Source organism: Microcaecilia unicolor, chromosome 2, assembly GCF_901765095.1.
Source record: "Microcaecilia unicolor chromosome 2, aMicUni1.1, whole genome shotgun sequence".
Classification (NCBI taxonomy): domain Eukaryota; kingdom Metazoa; phylum Chordata; class Amphibia; order Gymnophiona; family Siphonopidae; genus Microcaecilia; species Microcaecilia unicolor.
The window spans coordinates 253,925,981-253,944,809 of NC_044032.1; the positions used below are offsets into that span (position 1 = coordinate 253,925,981).

At 46.1% G+C, this 18,829-nt stretch overlaps 1 protein-coding gene across 1 annotated transcript in view; it reads left to right on the plus strand.

Moving 5' to 3' along the window:
* LOC115463443 (caM kinase-like vesicle-associated protein) overlaps window positions 1–18,829 on the plus strand; it is a 259,850-nt gene that overhangs the window by 125,551 nt on the left and 115,470 nt on the right. The window contains exon 3 of the mRNA XM_030193938.1: window positions 5,723–5,854. Coding sequence (XP_030049798.1) covers window positions 5,723–5,854 — 132 coding nt within the window. The remainder of the gene's footprint in view (window positions 1–5,722; window positions 5,855–18,829) is intronic.

Below are 18,829 nucleotides of genomic sequence, written 5' to 3' on the forward strand. Positions count from 1 at the left end.
CCCCTGCCCCCCCTGCAGCCACCCATGTCCAGTGACCCTCCTCTCCCCCTGCCCCCCCTGCAGCATCCCTTCTGTCTCCCCTGCCGCCACCCATCTGGTCTCAGGACCCCCTCCCCACCTCCCTCTTCCCTGCCCCCCCTGCAGCCATCCATGTCCAGCGACCCTCCTCTCCCCCTGCAACCACCCATGTCCAGCCACCCTCCCCTCCCCCCTCGGCGCATCACCCAAACCCCTACCCCCCCCCAACGCATCACCCAAGCCCCTACCCCCCCCCCCTCGGGCACATCAACCCCCTCGCCACCCACAGCCGCCAATACTAACGCTGTCCGGCCGCTGCTGCGTCTCCTGTTTAGCAGCAATGGCCGGTACAAAAAGAAAAAAGCCAAAAAAAGATTTTAAACCTGAAACACGGCTCCGTAGACAGCCATCTGGCATTGACTGTCATCTCTGCAGCCGCTCCTCCTCTCCTCTCTAACGTCGCTGCGCTCCTTCGGGGTCTTCCTGCAGGGGCAGTGACATGGAGGGGAGAGGAGGAGCGGCTGCAGTGACGACAGCCAATGCCAGATGGTTGTCTACGGAGCCACGTTTCAGGTTAAAAATCTTTTTTTGGCTTTTTTCTTTTTGTACCGGCCGCTGCTGCTCCACAGGAGAAGCAGCAGTGGCTGGACAGCATTAGTATTGGCGGCTGCGGGTGGCGAGGGAGTTGATGTGCCCGAGAGGGGGGGTAGGGGCTTTGGTGATGCACCGGGGGGAGGGTCTTGGGTGTTGCACCGAGGGGGGGCACTGAGAGCTGATTGGTAGGCAGGGGGAGGAGTAGGGAAACACGCGGAGCGTGTTTCCCTACTCCTCCCCTTGTCTTGGAATCAGCTGTCAGTGACATCACTGACGTCAGTGCATTCTAAACTGTCTAGCAGACCACCTCCGAGGGAGCCACGGTACCAGGCACATTAGAACGTTGGAGGTGAGAATTATTATATATATTGTAAACACTCCCCACGCCGCTTGGCTATGCTTCGACTTTCCCAGACCTGGGCCCAACTTCACACCAGGTTTACCAGGTAGCTCTGGATACTTGGCAGTTCAAATAATATCAAACCAGTCAGAAATTTCCTGTATTTAATTAGGAACAGTCTCTTCCCTGGGGCTATATGCCTCCCTGGGCTTAGTACATAGCTCCAGCCTCTTGTAGTTTCAACTCAGCAACAAAAAGAAAAACAGAAAAACAAGCTCTTTTCCCCCAGGTATTAACCCAGCCCTGAGTCCCACAGTCCAAATCCTTTCCTTCCCGAGTTCATCAAGTCCACTAATCCTTGGGCAAAAGTTCTAGCACTTTCCCCAGCCAAAAAGGTGGAGGAGTGGCCTAGTGGTTAGGGTGGTGGACTTTGGTCCTGGGGAACTGAGTTCGATTCCCGGCACAGGCAGCTCCTTGTGACTCTGGGCAAGTCACTTAACCCTCCATTGCCTGCCGCATTGAGCCTGCCATGAGTGGGAAAAAGTGTGGGGTACAAATGTAACAAAAAAAAAAAAATTCCCAAAGTCCATTCAGCCAAAAAGCCCCAAAGTTCTTTCACCCAAAAGTTCCCCAAAGCTCATTCAAGAAAAAAAAGTTTCTGCTGCACACTTCACACTTGCCCTAGCAAACCCTCACCTCAGAGCAACCTGAGGAAAGGGGACCCCCTCCCATTCATACCAGCCATTAAATCCTGGTATCCTACCCAAGGGTCATGCTTGAGCCCAGGGCCAGGTGGAAGCTACTTCCCCAGGGAACCTGCTCAGATACTTCTCTGGGTTTTTCTCTCAATGAATCGAATTAACCAGTTCATCAAGGTTGTAAGCAGGCCCTGAGATTGCCCCTTTTCCAACCGGGCCAAGGCAGAAATATCCATGGGCTCTGCCTGCAGTCAGTGTTGCCAGGTGGAAAATTTTTTTCCCACCCAATCCAACACAAAAACCGCCCAAAACCCGCCCAAACTCAAACCCCGCCCCTGACACCCCCACCCCCGCGTCATCACCCCCGCCCCCGCCGTCATCAACCCCGCCCCCGCCGTCACCGGCCCTGCCTCCCCCGTCATCAGCCCCGCCTCCCACGTCACTAACCCTGCCCAAAAACGTCACTAACCCCGCCCCCCGCGGCCGAAAAAGCCGCACAAAAAACCGCCCTGAAGCCCAAAAAACAGCCCAAAAAACCGCAACCCGCCGCGGGCAAAAATTTCCCGTGGCGGGTCGCGGAAAACCGCCCACCTGGCAACACTGCCTGCAGTTCTTCACCAACCTCTTTGGCCTCATAATCCCTCATCAGGCACCAATTCCTTAGGCTCTATCTGTCTCTCCCCTCTCCTCAGCTGCTCCTAATCTTTATCATGAGCCTGCTCAAAAGCCTCCTCCTCCTCTCCCCTGGGAACCTGGGAGTTGTAGTCTGATTCACTTTCTCTAAGGGAGTCTAGTGGCCTCCTCTGGGAGTCAGGGGCATTGCAGCGCTGGTTAGCCTTTCTAGAGGGTTCAGGTGATCCTTCCCGAGGATGCTGGGATTGGTAGTCCCTCCATTGTTCCCACCCCTGCCTGCCTCTCCAGTGCCCCAGTGCAGAGTTCTGGTTCCTGGATCTGCCTAACCCCTCACAAGTGTCACTATATATATATATATATATATATTGTAACCAGGTACCTCTAGGTGCAGCCAAGGATAGAACAATCTCCTCTAGCCACAGGCTGCCGGTACAGTCAAGAAATAAATGTCCACCAGCAACTTCAATCTTATGGACTTTATTCCATGCAGGTTTCTAGTAGATCTGATACACAGTTCCAACAGCAGCATTCACCTTCAATCTTAAGCACATATAAGCCACCTGAAAGTGTGTGGCAAATAGTCCCTTTTAAGCAGTAGGCTATCAGCACATACCAGGATTCAATACAGGCTCACAGTCAGCTCCAGTCTGGGCTCTTTATCCAGTGCACAATAAACAGTAATTCAATTCCAAATAGAAGCAGTTCATTCAATTCATCATCACAGTTAAATCACAAAGCAGCAGTTTCTACCTTCTACTCTCTTTACCTTCAGAGGGGGTTCCATACTTTAGGGATTTCTCCTACCCCAAGGGATTCCCCTTTATATCGGCTTCACTGGTAGATTCAATACTTTAGGGACCTCTATTACCCAAGGGTTTTCAGCCTGCAAATACTTTTGGGACTTTCTCACACCCAAGGGATTTCACCCTGCATCTGCTTCACTCTACCCTCTTCTCTCCTTCTGCTTCTCTCTTCCCTGGGACTCCTTCCCACCTGCCTAATCAATCCCTGGCTTCTGCTCTCACAACCAATCATTCTCCTTCCATTAGCTTCCCCCACACCCATACCAGCTGAGTTAAGCATTAGACTAATGATGAGCTCCTGCACACAGGGTTTCCTATCTCTCTTTCCCTAGTGGCAGCCAATCTACACGTCCTGCCAGCTTACACCCATATCTTCCCCTATTGCAGCTAGGAGTCCAGTCCGGGTTCTTCATCTCACCCCCTGGCTCCTTGCCTGCAATGCCTTCTGGGACTTATATTTCAGACTGAAACTGCCTTAACCCAACTATCCTGGATGTGACTCTATCACAATATATGTATGTATGTATGTGTGTGTATATAAATATGTATATATATATATGTGTATATATATATATATATATACATACACTTCCTTAAACAACCATTATACTTTTATACATTAATCTTTATTGAAAATTCAAATGAGCTGTTCCTTAATACGTATAATTAGTAATACTATCTCTGGGTGGGAAAGTATGGATTGTATTAGAAATTTTAGGATTTGAAGTTAATAATTGTGGTTTGTTTTGTGTGGCTGAAGGTAAGTTTGAGGTGTGTCTGATGTTGTGTGTGTAAAGTTTTTAAATATATGGATGACAATGATAATAATTGAGTTGAATTTTCAATAAAGATTCACGTATAAAAGTATAACGGTTGTTTAAGGAAGTGCATGACATACAGATTACAACCAATTATTGAGTGTATACCTAAAATAGAACGTTTTATATATATATATACACACACCAGTATTTTTATATGGAAGTTGCAAAAGTGCCACTTCCAGGGGCGTAGCCAGACTTCAGCGGGAGGGGGTCCAGAGCCCGAGGTGAGGGGGCACATTTTAGTCCCCCCCCCCCAGGCGCCGACGACCCCCCCCCACCATTGTTGACACCCCCTGCTGCCGCCAGCACCACCACCAACAACTTTGACCCCCCCCTGCCGATGACCCTCTTGACCCCCCCTGCCCGCCGTCGCCTACCTTTGCTGGCAGGGGACCCCAACCACCGCCAGCCGAAGTCTTCTTCCTTCGTTTGGTTTCTGAGTCTGACGTCCTGCACGTACAACGTGCAGGACGTCAGACTCACGGAAACAGAACGAAGCCCTGCAGATCGCAAGGCTTTGTTCTGTTTCTGTGAGTCTGACGTCCTGCAGATCACAAGGCTTTGTTCTGTTTCTGTGAGTCTGACGTCCTGCAGATCACAAGGCTTTGTTCTGTTTCTGTGAGTCTGACGTCCTGCAGATCGCAAGGCTTTGTTCTGTTTCTGTGAGTCATTGTACGTGCAGGATGTCAGATTCAGAAACCAAACAAAGGAAGAAGACTTCGGCTGGCGGGGGTTGGGTCCCCTGCCAGCAAAGGTAGCAGACAGCGACGGCGGATTGACGGCGGGAGGGGGGGGTTGAGAGGGTCGTCAGTAGGGGAGTCCAGGGTCAAATCTACGATGGCCTAGGCCCCCGTGGCCCCATAGTAGCTATGCCACTGTTCCATGTATAATCACTGGCACTTATATATGGAAGCTGATGATGTCCTTTTTTTTTTCAACATGCAGCTCTGTAAATTGCTGCTGTTGCTGGACAACCCAGAAAATACAACTATATGCTAGCATCCTTATACATATTTTACAAAGGCTCTACATTTGGCAGAGCTGGAGAACTGTGAACGTCTTGACCTGGACATCTCAATTCCTAATTCAACAACCTATGCAAAAATGGTCTTCACATCTATCTATATCCATAGGTATATCTCTCTAACTCTCATCTGTCTATTGTTCTACATAAAAACACACGTGGGGAAAGGAAGCAGACCTGGGATTGAGCTGAAGGGAGGGGAAGAAAAATGACCCCCTAATTTAATTGGTACACAAATGACCTACTGTAACCTAAAGATGGCTGTATTATATTAAGCTGACCAGTCCTTAAAGCATTGCAAATTCCTTATATATTCCCAAGCCTGAAATTATTCATTGCCTCCTTAGAAAATTTAAAGGGTTTTGGATCCATTGTTTTTGTAGGTAGATGAAGGTAGACCTGTTCCACTCTTTCCATGGATACATGAAAGGGTACCGAGTCTACTTTTTTCCTGTCCTGAGATTTCTCTACCACCATTTTCATGGAAAACCTGCCCTAAACATGCTCTGGTACAGTTGCTTCTATGGAAACCTACCATGAAAGTATAGTAGTGCCAAGTTTCCATGGCAACATGTCCTGAGAGAGTTTTAGTGCTTCAATTCCTATAGAATCTTTCTCTGAAAAGGTTCTAGTACTGTTATTTCTATAGAAGCTTGTCTTGAAAGAGTTTTAGTGCCCCAAGTTTCCTACGCCCTGTCCCAAAGAGTAACCTGTTTGAGAACACCCCACCAATTCTCTTGAGGTTTGAGGATTCTCCCCCTTTCTTTCTCTCCTCCCTCTCCCCATCACAGGAAGGAGTTCTGCGAGATTTGCCTTGCACGGGAGAAACAGACAGACAGGCTTTTTGTCTGCAAGAAGTTCCTGAAGAAAGACGGGAGAAAGGTCAGGAAAGCAGCCAAGAACGAGATCATGATTCTCAAAATGTGAGTGGCTAAAGGGTAGAGGATACCTTGGAACCATGCTTAAAGCTCACAGTGGCCACTTTTCTGGGTTTTAAAACCATACTCCAGCTTTGCAGGAGAGCGTCACAGGTTTTCCACGAGCCCTGTTCTTACACAGTACGCCTGAAGCAGCAGCTGTCTCTCCTGTACAGGAGCCTCCTTGTCTCCTCCTCAGTCTGTGTTCAATTCACAGGCAGCAGAGAAATGGCTGCCTCTGCAGTGCTACTGTGCAGGAAGGTGTCAGGGCTGGATTTAGGATCTTGACACCTATAGGCAGGACTGGAGGTTTCTCCTCTAGGTATCACAGACCAAGGTCCTAAAGCAAACAGATTCAGGCAACCAGATATTTGGTGCTTTCAAAACTTGGAACCCTAGGAAAGCGGTTCCTAAGCCCAGTCCTCAAGGCCTGCAAAGGGTTTAGTTTTCAGGATTTTCACAAGGAATACATATGAGATCTATTTGCATTCACTGCCTCCACTGTATGCACATAGATCTCATGCATATATATTGTGGAAATCCTAAAGAAATTATTGCAGCCTTTGAGGACTAAATTTGGCGACCTCTGCCCTAGGCAGTTGCCTGTGTGCCTATACCAAAATCCAGGCCTGTAGAATGTAGGGACCAAACAGGAGGCCAGAAGGATAGGTAGAAGAACAGGGAGAGGTGGGAAGAAAGGGATCACAGGGTGGCTCAGGGAGACAGATGAGGATAGAAAAGGTTTTAGGAGAGAACAGAGGAGCACTAAGGGGAGAAGTACAAGAGAGGGAGAGGGAGAAGCAGGGAGAGAGAGAGAGAGTGAGTGAGCTAGAGAGAGGACGGGGGGGGGGGGGGGGGCGGGGAAGGAGACAGGCACACAGGGCAGTAAGGGAAGAAGTGAGAAGGTGAGAAAAGCATAGGAAGGGAAAATGCTGTATGCAGAAGAATAAAAAGGAATAAACACAGATTTGAGAGAGCTATGAGAAGTTGCATAGAAGGTTGGAGGTGTTGGTGAGGTGGGATGTAGGAAGAGAGGAAAAATTTAGGAACAAGGGGAAGTGGTGAATGAATGTTTTCTGATATACATGACAGTGCTAGAAATAGGAGTGTAAGCACTAATACTCCTGCAGATTGATTTCTCCTAGTATCAGGTGTAGCAGAAAATGCAGAGTGATTCTTTCCTCTCTCCAAGTACCATAGCCCATGCTAATCTCAAAGTCAGCCAGGACAGAAGAAAATGCTGTAAGAGTCCAAAATTCAATAAAGAAACTCCCGACCAGTTCCAACCTCCGCCCTTAGTTAAACTTGCATTAGAATTCTCTGATAGAACCATTCAACCAATCCTTCTCTATGGTTAGTCGTTAATCCAAGAGAAATACAAAATAAGACAGAACCAATAGAAACTCTGCATCTCCAGTTCTGCATACAGACACTACATATTGATAGAAACTCCCCCAACAATAGATGCAGAGCAAAATAAAGGTGCTTCTTCTTAACTACATACCAAAACAGAATATTCACATTCTAGTATCAATAACAGGAATACAAACATCCTCCATCACTGCAGGTGCACTGAGAAGAAACAACAACAACAACAAACCTTGCAAAATGCAAACAAAAAAAAACATTTAAAAATATTGAAAAGTTGTGTAGCAGCTTGCCATTTCACCTGTGCAAATGATGTCTAGTTGCTCTTCCCATCACCAAACTGCTTGCAGGGAAGTGGGAATTGATAACTCCTCTGCTTGCAGAAATTAATTTTTTTATTTTCCAGATGCTGCCGCTAGAGGCAGGAGCGAGGGGGTTTTGCTCCTGCCTACATCATTACATTATCCCCATTAGACCACCAGGGCTTGAAGGTAGCCCTGGGGGGAGTCTACCGAGACAGGTTGTTGCAGGGGGTGGGAGGGAGGGAGGGATGTATGTATGTTCATGGGCTAGGGGAGGGGAAGGAATGGAGGGGTCTCAGAGGGCTGCTAATGGCCCTGCAAAGGTATGTGGGTCCTGGCTGATATTCAGCCAGGGGCCTCATAACTATCTTATGCGGGCCCCTGGCTGAATATTGGCCAGTACCCACATAAGCTCCAGTGGCCAGCACAGCAAAATTTAGCTCCTGATATTCAGAGCCGGGGCCCACTCATAGCCCGCCACTGAATATCAGGGGCCAAGCTAGCCAGCGAAAGCCAGCATTTAAGAAAACGCTGACCACCGCCGGCTGAATATTAACCAGCAGGTGTTTATAGTTTGAAAGGGGTTTATTCCTGAGGCAATTAGGTGCTTTCTCAGGCTTGAAAAAAATATTAGTGTATTCACGCCGCAAAAAATGTTTTTTAAATAACTTTTTGGGTGGATCCCATTCAATGACTCAAAACACAATTTTCCAGTTCCAACCCCCTTTTCCAAGCCCCAGCACCATCATCCCCTCTTCTCAAAGGCAAACAGCAGCATCAGTCTTCTTTCTCAATGCCCCAACATCATCAGCCACCACTTATCCCAACCCCAGCAACACCATCAGCTCCCCCTTTCTCAAATCCCCAACAACATCAGTCCTCCCTTCTCCGAGGCCCTAGGTCAGCAACAGCCCTCTTTGAAGCTCTCCCTCCCCCCAGCATGAGCAACAGCCTTCCACTCCCAGCCCTCCACAGTGAGCAACAGCTTCCCCAGGCAGGGCCGTGCCTAGGGTCTCTGGCGCCCCCCTGCAGACTATCAGTTGGCGCCCCCCTGCAAAACACTATACACAAACTTGTGCAAAAACGCACTCATAACCTCACCAAACCATAACAGCACTAATTCCAAGGATAGGACGAGCTACAACCTTATGCGTGAAAAGGCAGAACTGTAATTACACCGGGCTCTAAAACACGAGTACACAACCTAGTGAAACAACAAAAAAAAAAAAACCAACACCAAAAAGGGCTGAAAATGCTACACGCTAGCAGAATACTGCACCTTGATCGCACATGAAAAACACATGACACAACAGATATGAACGCAAAATACAGACTCAGCATGCAGCAATACTAGAAAAATTGAAACTTACATGCAAAATATCACAGATGCACATTTCCAAAAGCTGACATATTCCAATTAATAAATTCTGAATAAAATACTTTTTTCTACCTTTGTTGTCTGATTATTTAGTTTTTCTATTCGCTTTGGTCCCAGTGTCTTCTGTTTTATGCAGTGTCTTCTTTCCATTTGATATTTTTTCTCTCACCATGTCCATCATCCTCCTGTGTCCTTATGCGTACTGCCTACCATCTGTAGCCCTGTCCCTATCCTTCATTGTCCCGATCCAGCTCTTAAATTCAGCAGTTTTCCCTCCATCCATATCCAGCATTTCTCCTCACTTCCCTCCATCCATGTGCATATACTTCCCTCCCCTCCATCCATGTCCAGCACCGTCCCTGTTTCTCTCCTACCCTTCCATCCAGTGTCATCCCTCTTTCTCTCTCCATCCTTCCACCCACTACCCTCTCCCAATCCTTCCGTCCATTGTCTCCCTCTATCTTAACCCTTTTCCATTCAGCATGTCTCTCTCACCCCATCCTTCCAGTGTCTATCCTCTTTCCCTCCCTACCAGCATCTTCCCTCATTCTGCCCCCTCCTTCCAGCATTTTGCAAATCCAATACACTGTAGTTAAGCTTCTACATGCCTGTAGGAAATTTGATCACGTTACCCCTCTTTTGATTTCAGAACATATGCTCCCAATATCTTATAGGATCTCTTTTAAACTTAATATTCTCTTAATCTTCGGGCCTGCCCTCTTTCTTAGCTAGTCTGTTGGTTCCCTTTCTCCTGCAAGGGCCCTGCAGTCTGCTGCCCAAGGACTTCTGACAGTTCCATCCTTCTGTAAGGTTGAGCTCCACTCATCCATTACCAGCAGCAAGCATTTTTTTTCACTGCAGTTCTCATTCAAAACCTTCAAAATCAGTTACAACATCCATCAGTCACCACTCCCACCTTCCTTTAATCGCTGTCCATTGCAATGATTCTGTTAGGAATTACCACTAATGGAACCTAAATGCTAAACAAATGAAACAATACATTTTACACTGCAAAAACTGATTTACCTGACACCACCAGACCCTTGTGTTTTACGGTAGCTGGTCCAAATCTCTGGAAATCGTGTCAGAGGGGCACTACCTGGCAGAGGAAGGCGCTAGCATAAGAAGAAAAAGCAGCGCGGGGCCGCAGCAGCCTTCAGACATGCGCTGTCGGCTCTGCCGATCCTCTGCTCCGAAACAGGAAATTGACGTCAGGGGGCAGAGAACCGGCAGTCAGAGCCGACAGCGCATGTCTGAAGGCTGCTGCGGCCCCGCGCTTCTTTTTCTTCTTTTGCTGGCTGTGGGAAGAAGCGGCGCCGGCGGCAGCAGTGGATCAGCATAGGTCAACAGCAGCGGCGGCGGCAGATTTCGTCGGGAGTCTAGTGCTAACATGGTAAGCGGGGTAAGCGCGGCGCCCTTGAAGGCAGGCGCCCCCCTGCGGCGCTTACCTCGCTTACCGTGTTAGCACGGCCCTGTCCCCAGGTCCTCTGCATTAGCCACAGCCCCCTGTCTCCTAACACCCTGCATCAGCAGCAGCCCAATCTCTTTCCCTCTCACAGCCCCCTGCATCAGCCACAGCTCCCTCTCTCCTAACTCCTTGCATCATCAACAGCCATCCCCTTCTGCTACCCCTCTGCTGCTTTCCCAGCTCTGCAACTGGCACTGTGAGAGACTTTAAAAGGTGAGAACAAGAAGCACATTGCAAAGTTTTTCCAGTGCTGGCAGCAGAGCCAGCGAAACAGCAGAGAGTGGTGGGAATAAGAGAAGCTACTACCACTGCAGAAGGCTCTGCTACAGCAGCTGGCTTCTATGACTTTACCTTGCCATGATGACCAAGTGACCCCCTTTGAGGGTGTTTTATCGGGGGTTTTTGCTTGTAACCAAAAATCAGAAGTCATAAATGAAAGTGGGTACCTGAGACAATGATATATAATGAGGGGCATTTTCGATATGACGTCTAAGTTGGACTTTGGACGTTTTGCGCTAAATGTCCCAAATCTGTTACGACTGGTAGCGCTATAGAAATGATTTGTAGTAGTAGTAGTAAATCTGAATACGTCCCAAATCTGAATAGGAAATATAGCCATTTTTGAAACAGCAAAATGTCTATCTTTTTTTTCACCAAAATGGCCACATGCTAGATGTTTTTGTGCTCTGCGTGTTTATCTTTTTGGTCCATTTTCCAAAAAAAAAAAAAAAAAAGTTCAAGTGCAAAATGCACAAAATCATACCATTGGGATGTAGGAGGAGCCAGCTTTCTTAGTAGACTGGCCACATAGACATCTCAGGAGAGCAATGGGGCACCCTAGGGAACACTGCTGTAGACTTTATATAAAAGCTCCCTGGTACATATTTCACCATTGCTACCTTATCTTGTCTGCTGAGCCCTCCAAAACCCACTGCCCCCAACCGTACACCACTACAGTAGCCCTTAAGGATGACGGTCTCCTGTATGTGGGTACAGTAGGTTTTTGGTGAGTTTTGGAGAGCTGACACATTCCACCACAAGTGTAACAGAGTGGAAAATGGACCTGGGTCCTCTTCTCCACAGTGCACTGCACTAGCCACTAGGCTACTCCAGGGATCTGCTTTCTGCTCTAATAGGACTGGGTATAACATCTGAGGCTGTCCTAGAGGCTGGTATGTACTGTTTCTTTTACTTGTTTGAGGGGTGGGAGGGGGGTCAGTGACCACTGGAGGAGTAAGATGAGGTCTCTCCTTTATTCCTTTAGTTGTCATGTGCTCATGTAGGGCACTTTTTGTGGCTTAGTCATTATTAAAACAAGTCTAGCTCAAAACATAACATAAGAACTTAAGTACTACCATACTGGGACAGACCAAAGGTTCATCAAACCCAGTATCTTGTTTCTAACAGTGACCAATCCAGGTTATAAGTACCTGGCAAGATCCCAAAACAGTAAAATAGATTTTATGATGCTTATCCTAGAAATAAGCAGTGGCTTTTCCCCAAGTCCATCTTAATAATGGCTTATGGACTTTTCTTTTAGGAAATTATCCAAACCTTTCTTAAACCCTGCCAAGCTAACTGCTTTTACCATATTCTCTGGCAATTAATTCCAGAGTTAAATTGCACGTTGAGTGAAGAAATATTTTCTCTGATTTTGTTTTAAATTTACTACTTAATAGCTTCATTGCGTGCCCCCTAGTCCTAGTATTTTTGGAAAGAGTAAACAAATGATTCACATCCATTCATTCCATTCCACCCATTATTTTATAGATCTCTATCATATCTCCCTTCAGCTGTCTTTTCTCCAAGCTGAAGAGCCTTAGCCACTTTAGCCTTTCCTCATGGGGAAGTCGTCCCTTCCCCTTTATCATTTTCGTCGCCCTTCTCTGTACCTTTTCTAATTCCACTATATCTTTTTTTAGATGCAGTTACCAGAATTGCACACAGTATTTGAGGTACAGCTTAGTTTTAGTCCTGGGCATTTTCATTTTGTTCCATTATGGCTGAAATACGTCCAGGTCTTAGGAACGCCCAGATCCCACACTTAACATGCCCCCTTGAGATTTGGACACACTGCAGACGAACAGCATAGAAAAACGTCTGGAAAATGGGTTTTGAAAATATAGATTTACACGTTTTGGTGAGAAAAATGTCAAAATGCTGCTTTATGCCACTTTTTAGATGTTTTTGTCTTTTGAAAATGAGCCCCAAAGTGACTTGCGTAAGGTCACAAGGAGTGTCAGCAGCAGAAATGTGATTTGAACCCGTTTCCCTGGTTCATATATCATTGCTGTAATCATCAGGCCCTTCATTCTCCTGAGTGAAGCTAAATAAACGCAAGGTTAATTCTAATAAAACAGAAGTTTTGTGGATTCGAAAAAAAACTCTTTTCTCTCTCTCTGAATCTGTCTAACTTTGCCAAATAGGTCTGCAGTAAGGACCTCTGCACAGTCTATGGACTCATACATCTCTTGCAATTGCTAATGTGGCAATTCTATAACTTGGCGCCAAGAGGCAGGTGCCACAATGAGGCACACTTAGCGCCAATTCTATAACAGCTTCAGGAATGCCTAAGCCATTATAGAATGCTAATGCAAAGCTACATTGGCATGCAAAATATAGGTGTGCCCACTTATGACAGGTCAGTGGCGTACCAAGGGGGGGGGCGGTGGGGGCGGTCCGCCCCGGGTGCACGCTGCTGGGGGGGTGCCGTGGCGCACGCCTGCTCCTCCGAGTTCGCTAAACTTTGTTCGTTCGCTGCAGCTCCCTCTGCCCTGGAACTTCTTGTTCCGGGGCAGAGGGAGCTGCAGCAAACAAACAAAGTTTAGCGAACTCAGAGGAGCAGGCGCACGCCGCGGCACCCCCCCCCCCAGCGGCGTGCACCCGGGGGGAGGTGTCATTTTGCCGGAGGGGGGGAGGTGTCATCTAGCGGGGGGGGGGGGGGGAGGCTCATCGGCGCTCCGCCCCGGGTGCCATCCAGGCCAGGAACGCCACTGTGACAGGTCAATGGCTAGTCTGCCGGAATGTGCCATGCTGAGTGCCAATTTTTTTCCGGCGCCGATTTTTGAGCTCCATTTACTGAATCTGGCCCCTGATGCCTAAGTTTAGGTGCCCAATGACTCTGCTGCATCACACAGATATTGCGGAAAATGACAGTAAACTGATGAAAAGGAAAACAAATCTTGTTTATTCAGTACACTTGCGCCAGGTTGTTTAAAAACAGATGCCTTGAGCAAGCATAGTGAATAAACAAGATTTTTTTCTCCCTTTTCTTTGGCTTACTGTTCTCTTCCACGTTGGATCTTGTTAGCTGGCTGCCTTGTTGTATTTTGGGTCACACAGATATGGCTACAGTGATCCATGCACTTCTTACCTTTAGGTAAAATTATTACAATTCATTACTAGTAAGTATACCTCTTTAAAAAGTACATACATTCCACATAATCCAAAACTCAGCCCACCTTTTAACAGGGTGATATACTGAGGGATCAAATTAGCCAAACTCTTGAGATCCTTCAGAGACTGCCTGTTTGATTTTAGTGCTGGTATTTAAGGCTCAGAATAATTCGAGTCCAATAGACTGGAAAGAGAGGCTCATAAGTTATGCTCCCTTGAGAACATTTAGTTCAATTCAGGAGGCTTTGCTTGAGATTCCCTTGCCAAAAGAAGTGAGGCCAGACTGTAGCCAGAAAAAGGCTTTTTCAGCTGCAGTCCAGTTCTGTGACTTTCTCTCCCTAGTGAATTAGACCTTCTTTCTGATATTTTTCAGCTTGGGTACTCATCCAGGCTTTGATTGTTTGCATTAGTTTTTCATTGACAGATTTTGGCTTTAAATTAAAATACAGCAAGTTGACTATTTTTTGCATGTATTAAGTAGTGTGTAAGTTCTTAGGTATTGATGGTTAGGAATATGTTGTTGGGATGTCCTTTTCTGATGAGTTGAAAGCACAATCAATGCCCAATAATTTTATTGATTTAATTTTATATATGGTTTTATATATATCATATTTTATACCTGGTTTTAGGATTACTGATTTCTAGTTTGACGTAGTGTTATACATCAGATTTATTGGGTATTTGGGATCCAAGATGGCTGCCTGAAGGGAGCCATGGTTGAGTGGTGCTCTGTGCTTGCTCCCTGTAATTTCATCTATAGGGAAGCATAAGGGGAAGATTGGGGACTTTCTCTCCAAGTCACAGATTGCCTCCCTCACCAGCAATGACAATGCCTAAGCTGCTCGCTCATTCCACTGAAATCACGCTGGAATCCAGCTTGGAGTCGAAGGAAGCAGTGACTCTTTTGGATGCTAATACCATGCTTAGCCAAGATCAGCATGTTGGCCTTCCAAGACACAGAAAAGTCAGTGTCCACCCAAAAATGTGTTGTATGTTGCCACTGGTCCTGAGGATGGTGACTACCACTAGAGGTTGCAGTGGCCATTTTCAGTTATGCACTGTAAAAGGCAGGAGTGAGTGGGGTTTGCTCCTGCCCCAAGGACCACTAGATCACCAGGGCCAATAAGTAGGTGGAAGGGGGCCTTCTGGGGCTCGGTGAGAGGATGGAAGGGAGATCTGAGCTGCTTCAGGAGAAGGCATGGGAGACGAGCTGCTTTGGCGGGGGGGGGGGGGGGGAGGGGGAATGTGAGATCGAAGCTACTTTGTGGAGGTGGAATGGGGAGTGATCAGCTTCAGCCTGATAGCTATGTGGGTGTGGGCCGATATTCAGTGCCTGGCACTCACATAGTTACTGTAAGTGACCAGGGATGTGCATAGGAAAAAATCTTGGTTTGGCTTGTTTTTGGGTGGATCACCCTTGGATTTGTTTCTGGATCCTGAAAATCTTCATGTTGTCTGTTTTATTCAAATTCATTAAAATGAATGGTATAAGAACATAAGCATTGCCATACTGGGACAGACCAAACATCCATCAAACCCAGCATCCTGGCAAGATCCTAAAACAGTACGATACATTTTATGCTGCTTATCCTAGAATTAAGCATTGGATTTTCCCCAAGTCCATCTTAATAATGGCTTATGGACTTTTCTTTTAAGAAGCTATCCAAACCTTTTTTAAACCCCACTAAGCTAACTGCTTTTACCACATTCTGTGGCAATTGATTCCAGAGTTTATTTACACGTTGAGTGAAGAAAGATTCTCCACTCATTTTTTTATAGACCTCTATTTTATATATATATATATATATATATATATATATATATATATATATATATATATATATATATATATATACTTCCTTACAGAATGGGACAACATGTGCAAACTTATACTGGACGAAATACCCCCATTACGCACTAAAATTCTACGTAGGCGCAACCCATCACCATGGTTTAATGACCTACTTAAAAACCTAAAATCACAAACCAGGAAACTAGAAAAAACATGGAGTAAATCAAAAAATGACCTGACCTATAACGCATGGAAACAGTCACACAGGAATTACAAAAATGCCATTAAATGAGCCAAAAGATCCTACTACACACAAACAATTACAACCAGCGGCACAGACATTAAAAAAAAACAATATCAACTCATAAAGAATCTTCTTAACACCAACCCAGTTACATCTTCACCCTCAAACTACCCATCTGCTAACCAGCTGGCCAAATACTTCAATGACAAAATTATCAATCTTTGCAGTACGATTCCCCAGGACTGTGCAAATATCGATACCTTTCTTGACGAACTGGACCCCCACACAAACGAAATTCCAGCTGACTGCTCATGGACAAATTTCACCCTCCTCACCACCAAAGAAGTTTCTATGATGGTCACCAAGCTCTCCAAATCTCACTGCCATCTTGACCCATGTCTCAACTACCTAACGAAAGATGCCCCAGAATGCTTTATTACAGATCTCACCTCCCACCTAAACTTCCTACTACAGCAAGGTTCATTCCCTACTGAACATGGCAACATTCTACTTACACAAATACCTAAAAACCCCAAGAAACCACTGAGTGATGTCACCATCTACCGCCCTGTTGCCTCCATCCCTTTGCTAATTAAATTGATGGAAAACAGGGTGACCTCTCAAATCAACGACTATATACAAAAATTCTCCATACTACATGAATCGCAATCGGGTTTCTGTCCAGCCCACAGTACAGAAACCGTCCTACTCACTCTAACATCCAAATTCAAACAGGAATCTCATTTGGAAACAACATCCTCCTTTTACAATTCGATTTATCCAGTGCATTTGATATGGTAAATCATAATATTCTAACCAAACTACTGGATAAAATTGGAATTGGCAGAAATATCATTAATTGGATAAAAGGCTTCATCACCTCAAGATCTTACCAAGTTAAATCAACCTCAACTATCTCATCTCCCTGGTCTCCAAATTGCGGTGTACCTCAAGGATCCCCTTTATCCCTGATCCTATTCAATCTTATGATGATCCCCCTAGCCAAAGCTCTATTCAGACATGGTCTTAACCCTTTCATTTATGCTGATGACATCACCATATTCATTCCCTTCAAATCTAATCTAACAGAAATCTCTAGCAAAATATCCTTGGCCATGAACATCTTAACCTCTTGGGACAACGCCTTTATGATGAAAATGAACAAAGAGAAAACACAATGCCTAATCCTTTAATCTCAACACTCCGCGCTCCTCCCAACTAATCTTAACACCTCCGGCATCAAAATCCCTATATCTGACAACCTGAAAATCCTTGGAGTGACATTAGACAACCATCTCTCTTTCGAAAGTCATGCAAAATTCACTACAAAGAAAATGTTCAACATGATGTGGATACTGAAACGTGTAAAACCATATCTTCCCTTGAAAACATTCCGGAACTTGGTGCAATCCACTACTGTAATAGTATTTTCTTAGGCTGCAAGACCCATATCCTGAAGAAACTTCAGACTGCCCAAAATGCAGCAGCAAGACTCATTTTTGGCAAATCACGATTTGAATGCGCTACACCTCTTCGTGAAAAGCTTCACTGGCTCCCTATCAGAGAACGAATCAACTTCAAGGTCCACACATTAATCCACAAGATTATCCACGGTGAATCTCCGAGTTATATGCTCAATCTGATTGACCTTCCCACCAGAAACATGTCTGAAACTTCACGAACTTACCTCAACCTACATTACCCCAATTACAAAGGACTCAAGTACAAAACCTATTATGAATCCAACTTCTCCTTCTTAGGCAGCCAACTCTGGAATGCCCTCCCCTGACCCATCCGATCAATTAGCGACTATCTACCCTTCTGGAAATCACTAAAAACCCATCTGTTCAAGCAAACTTACCCAAATGAACCAATCTAATCCTAGGATCCCTTCTACCCAATACATATCCAGAAGACAACGACAATGACTCAGACTATATCTCCCACTTAATTTCCCTATACTTTTTCCTGTCTCATCCCCCTCCCGCCCCTTCTACCCCTCCTCCAATGCTCATCTACCCCTTGCTCATACCTCTCCTACTCTCCTCACCCTTCCCCATCTTTACCTATCTATCTCTTTTATTATTCTGCTATTATTAACCTATATTTTCTCTATCAATACTCTGTAATCCATATCATTATGTAAGCCGCATTGAACCTGCTTTAAGTGGGAAAGCGCGGGGTACAAATGTAATAATAATAATATATCTCCACTGAGCCATCTTTTCTCCAAGCTGAAGATCCCTAGCCGCTTTAGCCTTTCCTCATAGGGAAGTCGTCCCATCCCCTTTATCAGTTTCATCGCCCTTCTCTGTACCTTTTCTAATTCCACTATATCTTTTTTGAGATGCAGTGACCAGAATTGCACACAGTACAGCACTGCAAATAACAAAGCAAGCTCTGGAGCACTGGCAAAACACATTTTGAATATAACCCTCCTCCCTTCACACACCCCTCAAAAACTCCCCCAAACCCCCACTAACTCCCCTTACAACTCCCTCCCTGCCACCGATCCCCTCCTAACAGAAAGCATGCAAAAACCTCATAGATTTGCTGTTGTTTTCAATAGCGCCTGCGAATGTTTGGGGTCCACCCACTGCCTTCAGCCCAGATCATGGGCCAGATACGCTCATGCTGTCTCCTGTCATTAAAAACTCCTTGGACTAAACAATACGTGCTAGAACCAAAGAGAGGCTGGAAGGAGGAGGGGCACCTAAATGCACCTTGGGAAAAAGCCTTCAGGCAGAAAGCAGAGGAGCAGCCTGGAAGCAAGGTTGCCAATTGGGCGGTTTTCCGCAACCCGCAGCAGGACATTTTTGTCCGCCGCGGGTCGCGGTTTTTTGGGCTTTTTGGGCGGTTTTTGTGCGGTTTTTCGGGCCGGTTTGGGCGAGGCTAGTGATGTTTTGGGCGGGGCTAGTGAAGTTTTGGGCGGGGCTGGTGAAGTTTTGGGTGGGGCCGATGACAGAGGAGGCGGGGCCGATGATAGAGGAGGCGGGGCCGATGACAGAAGAGGCGGGGTCTATAACGGCAGGG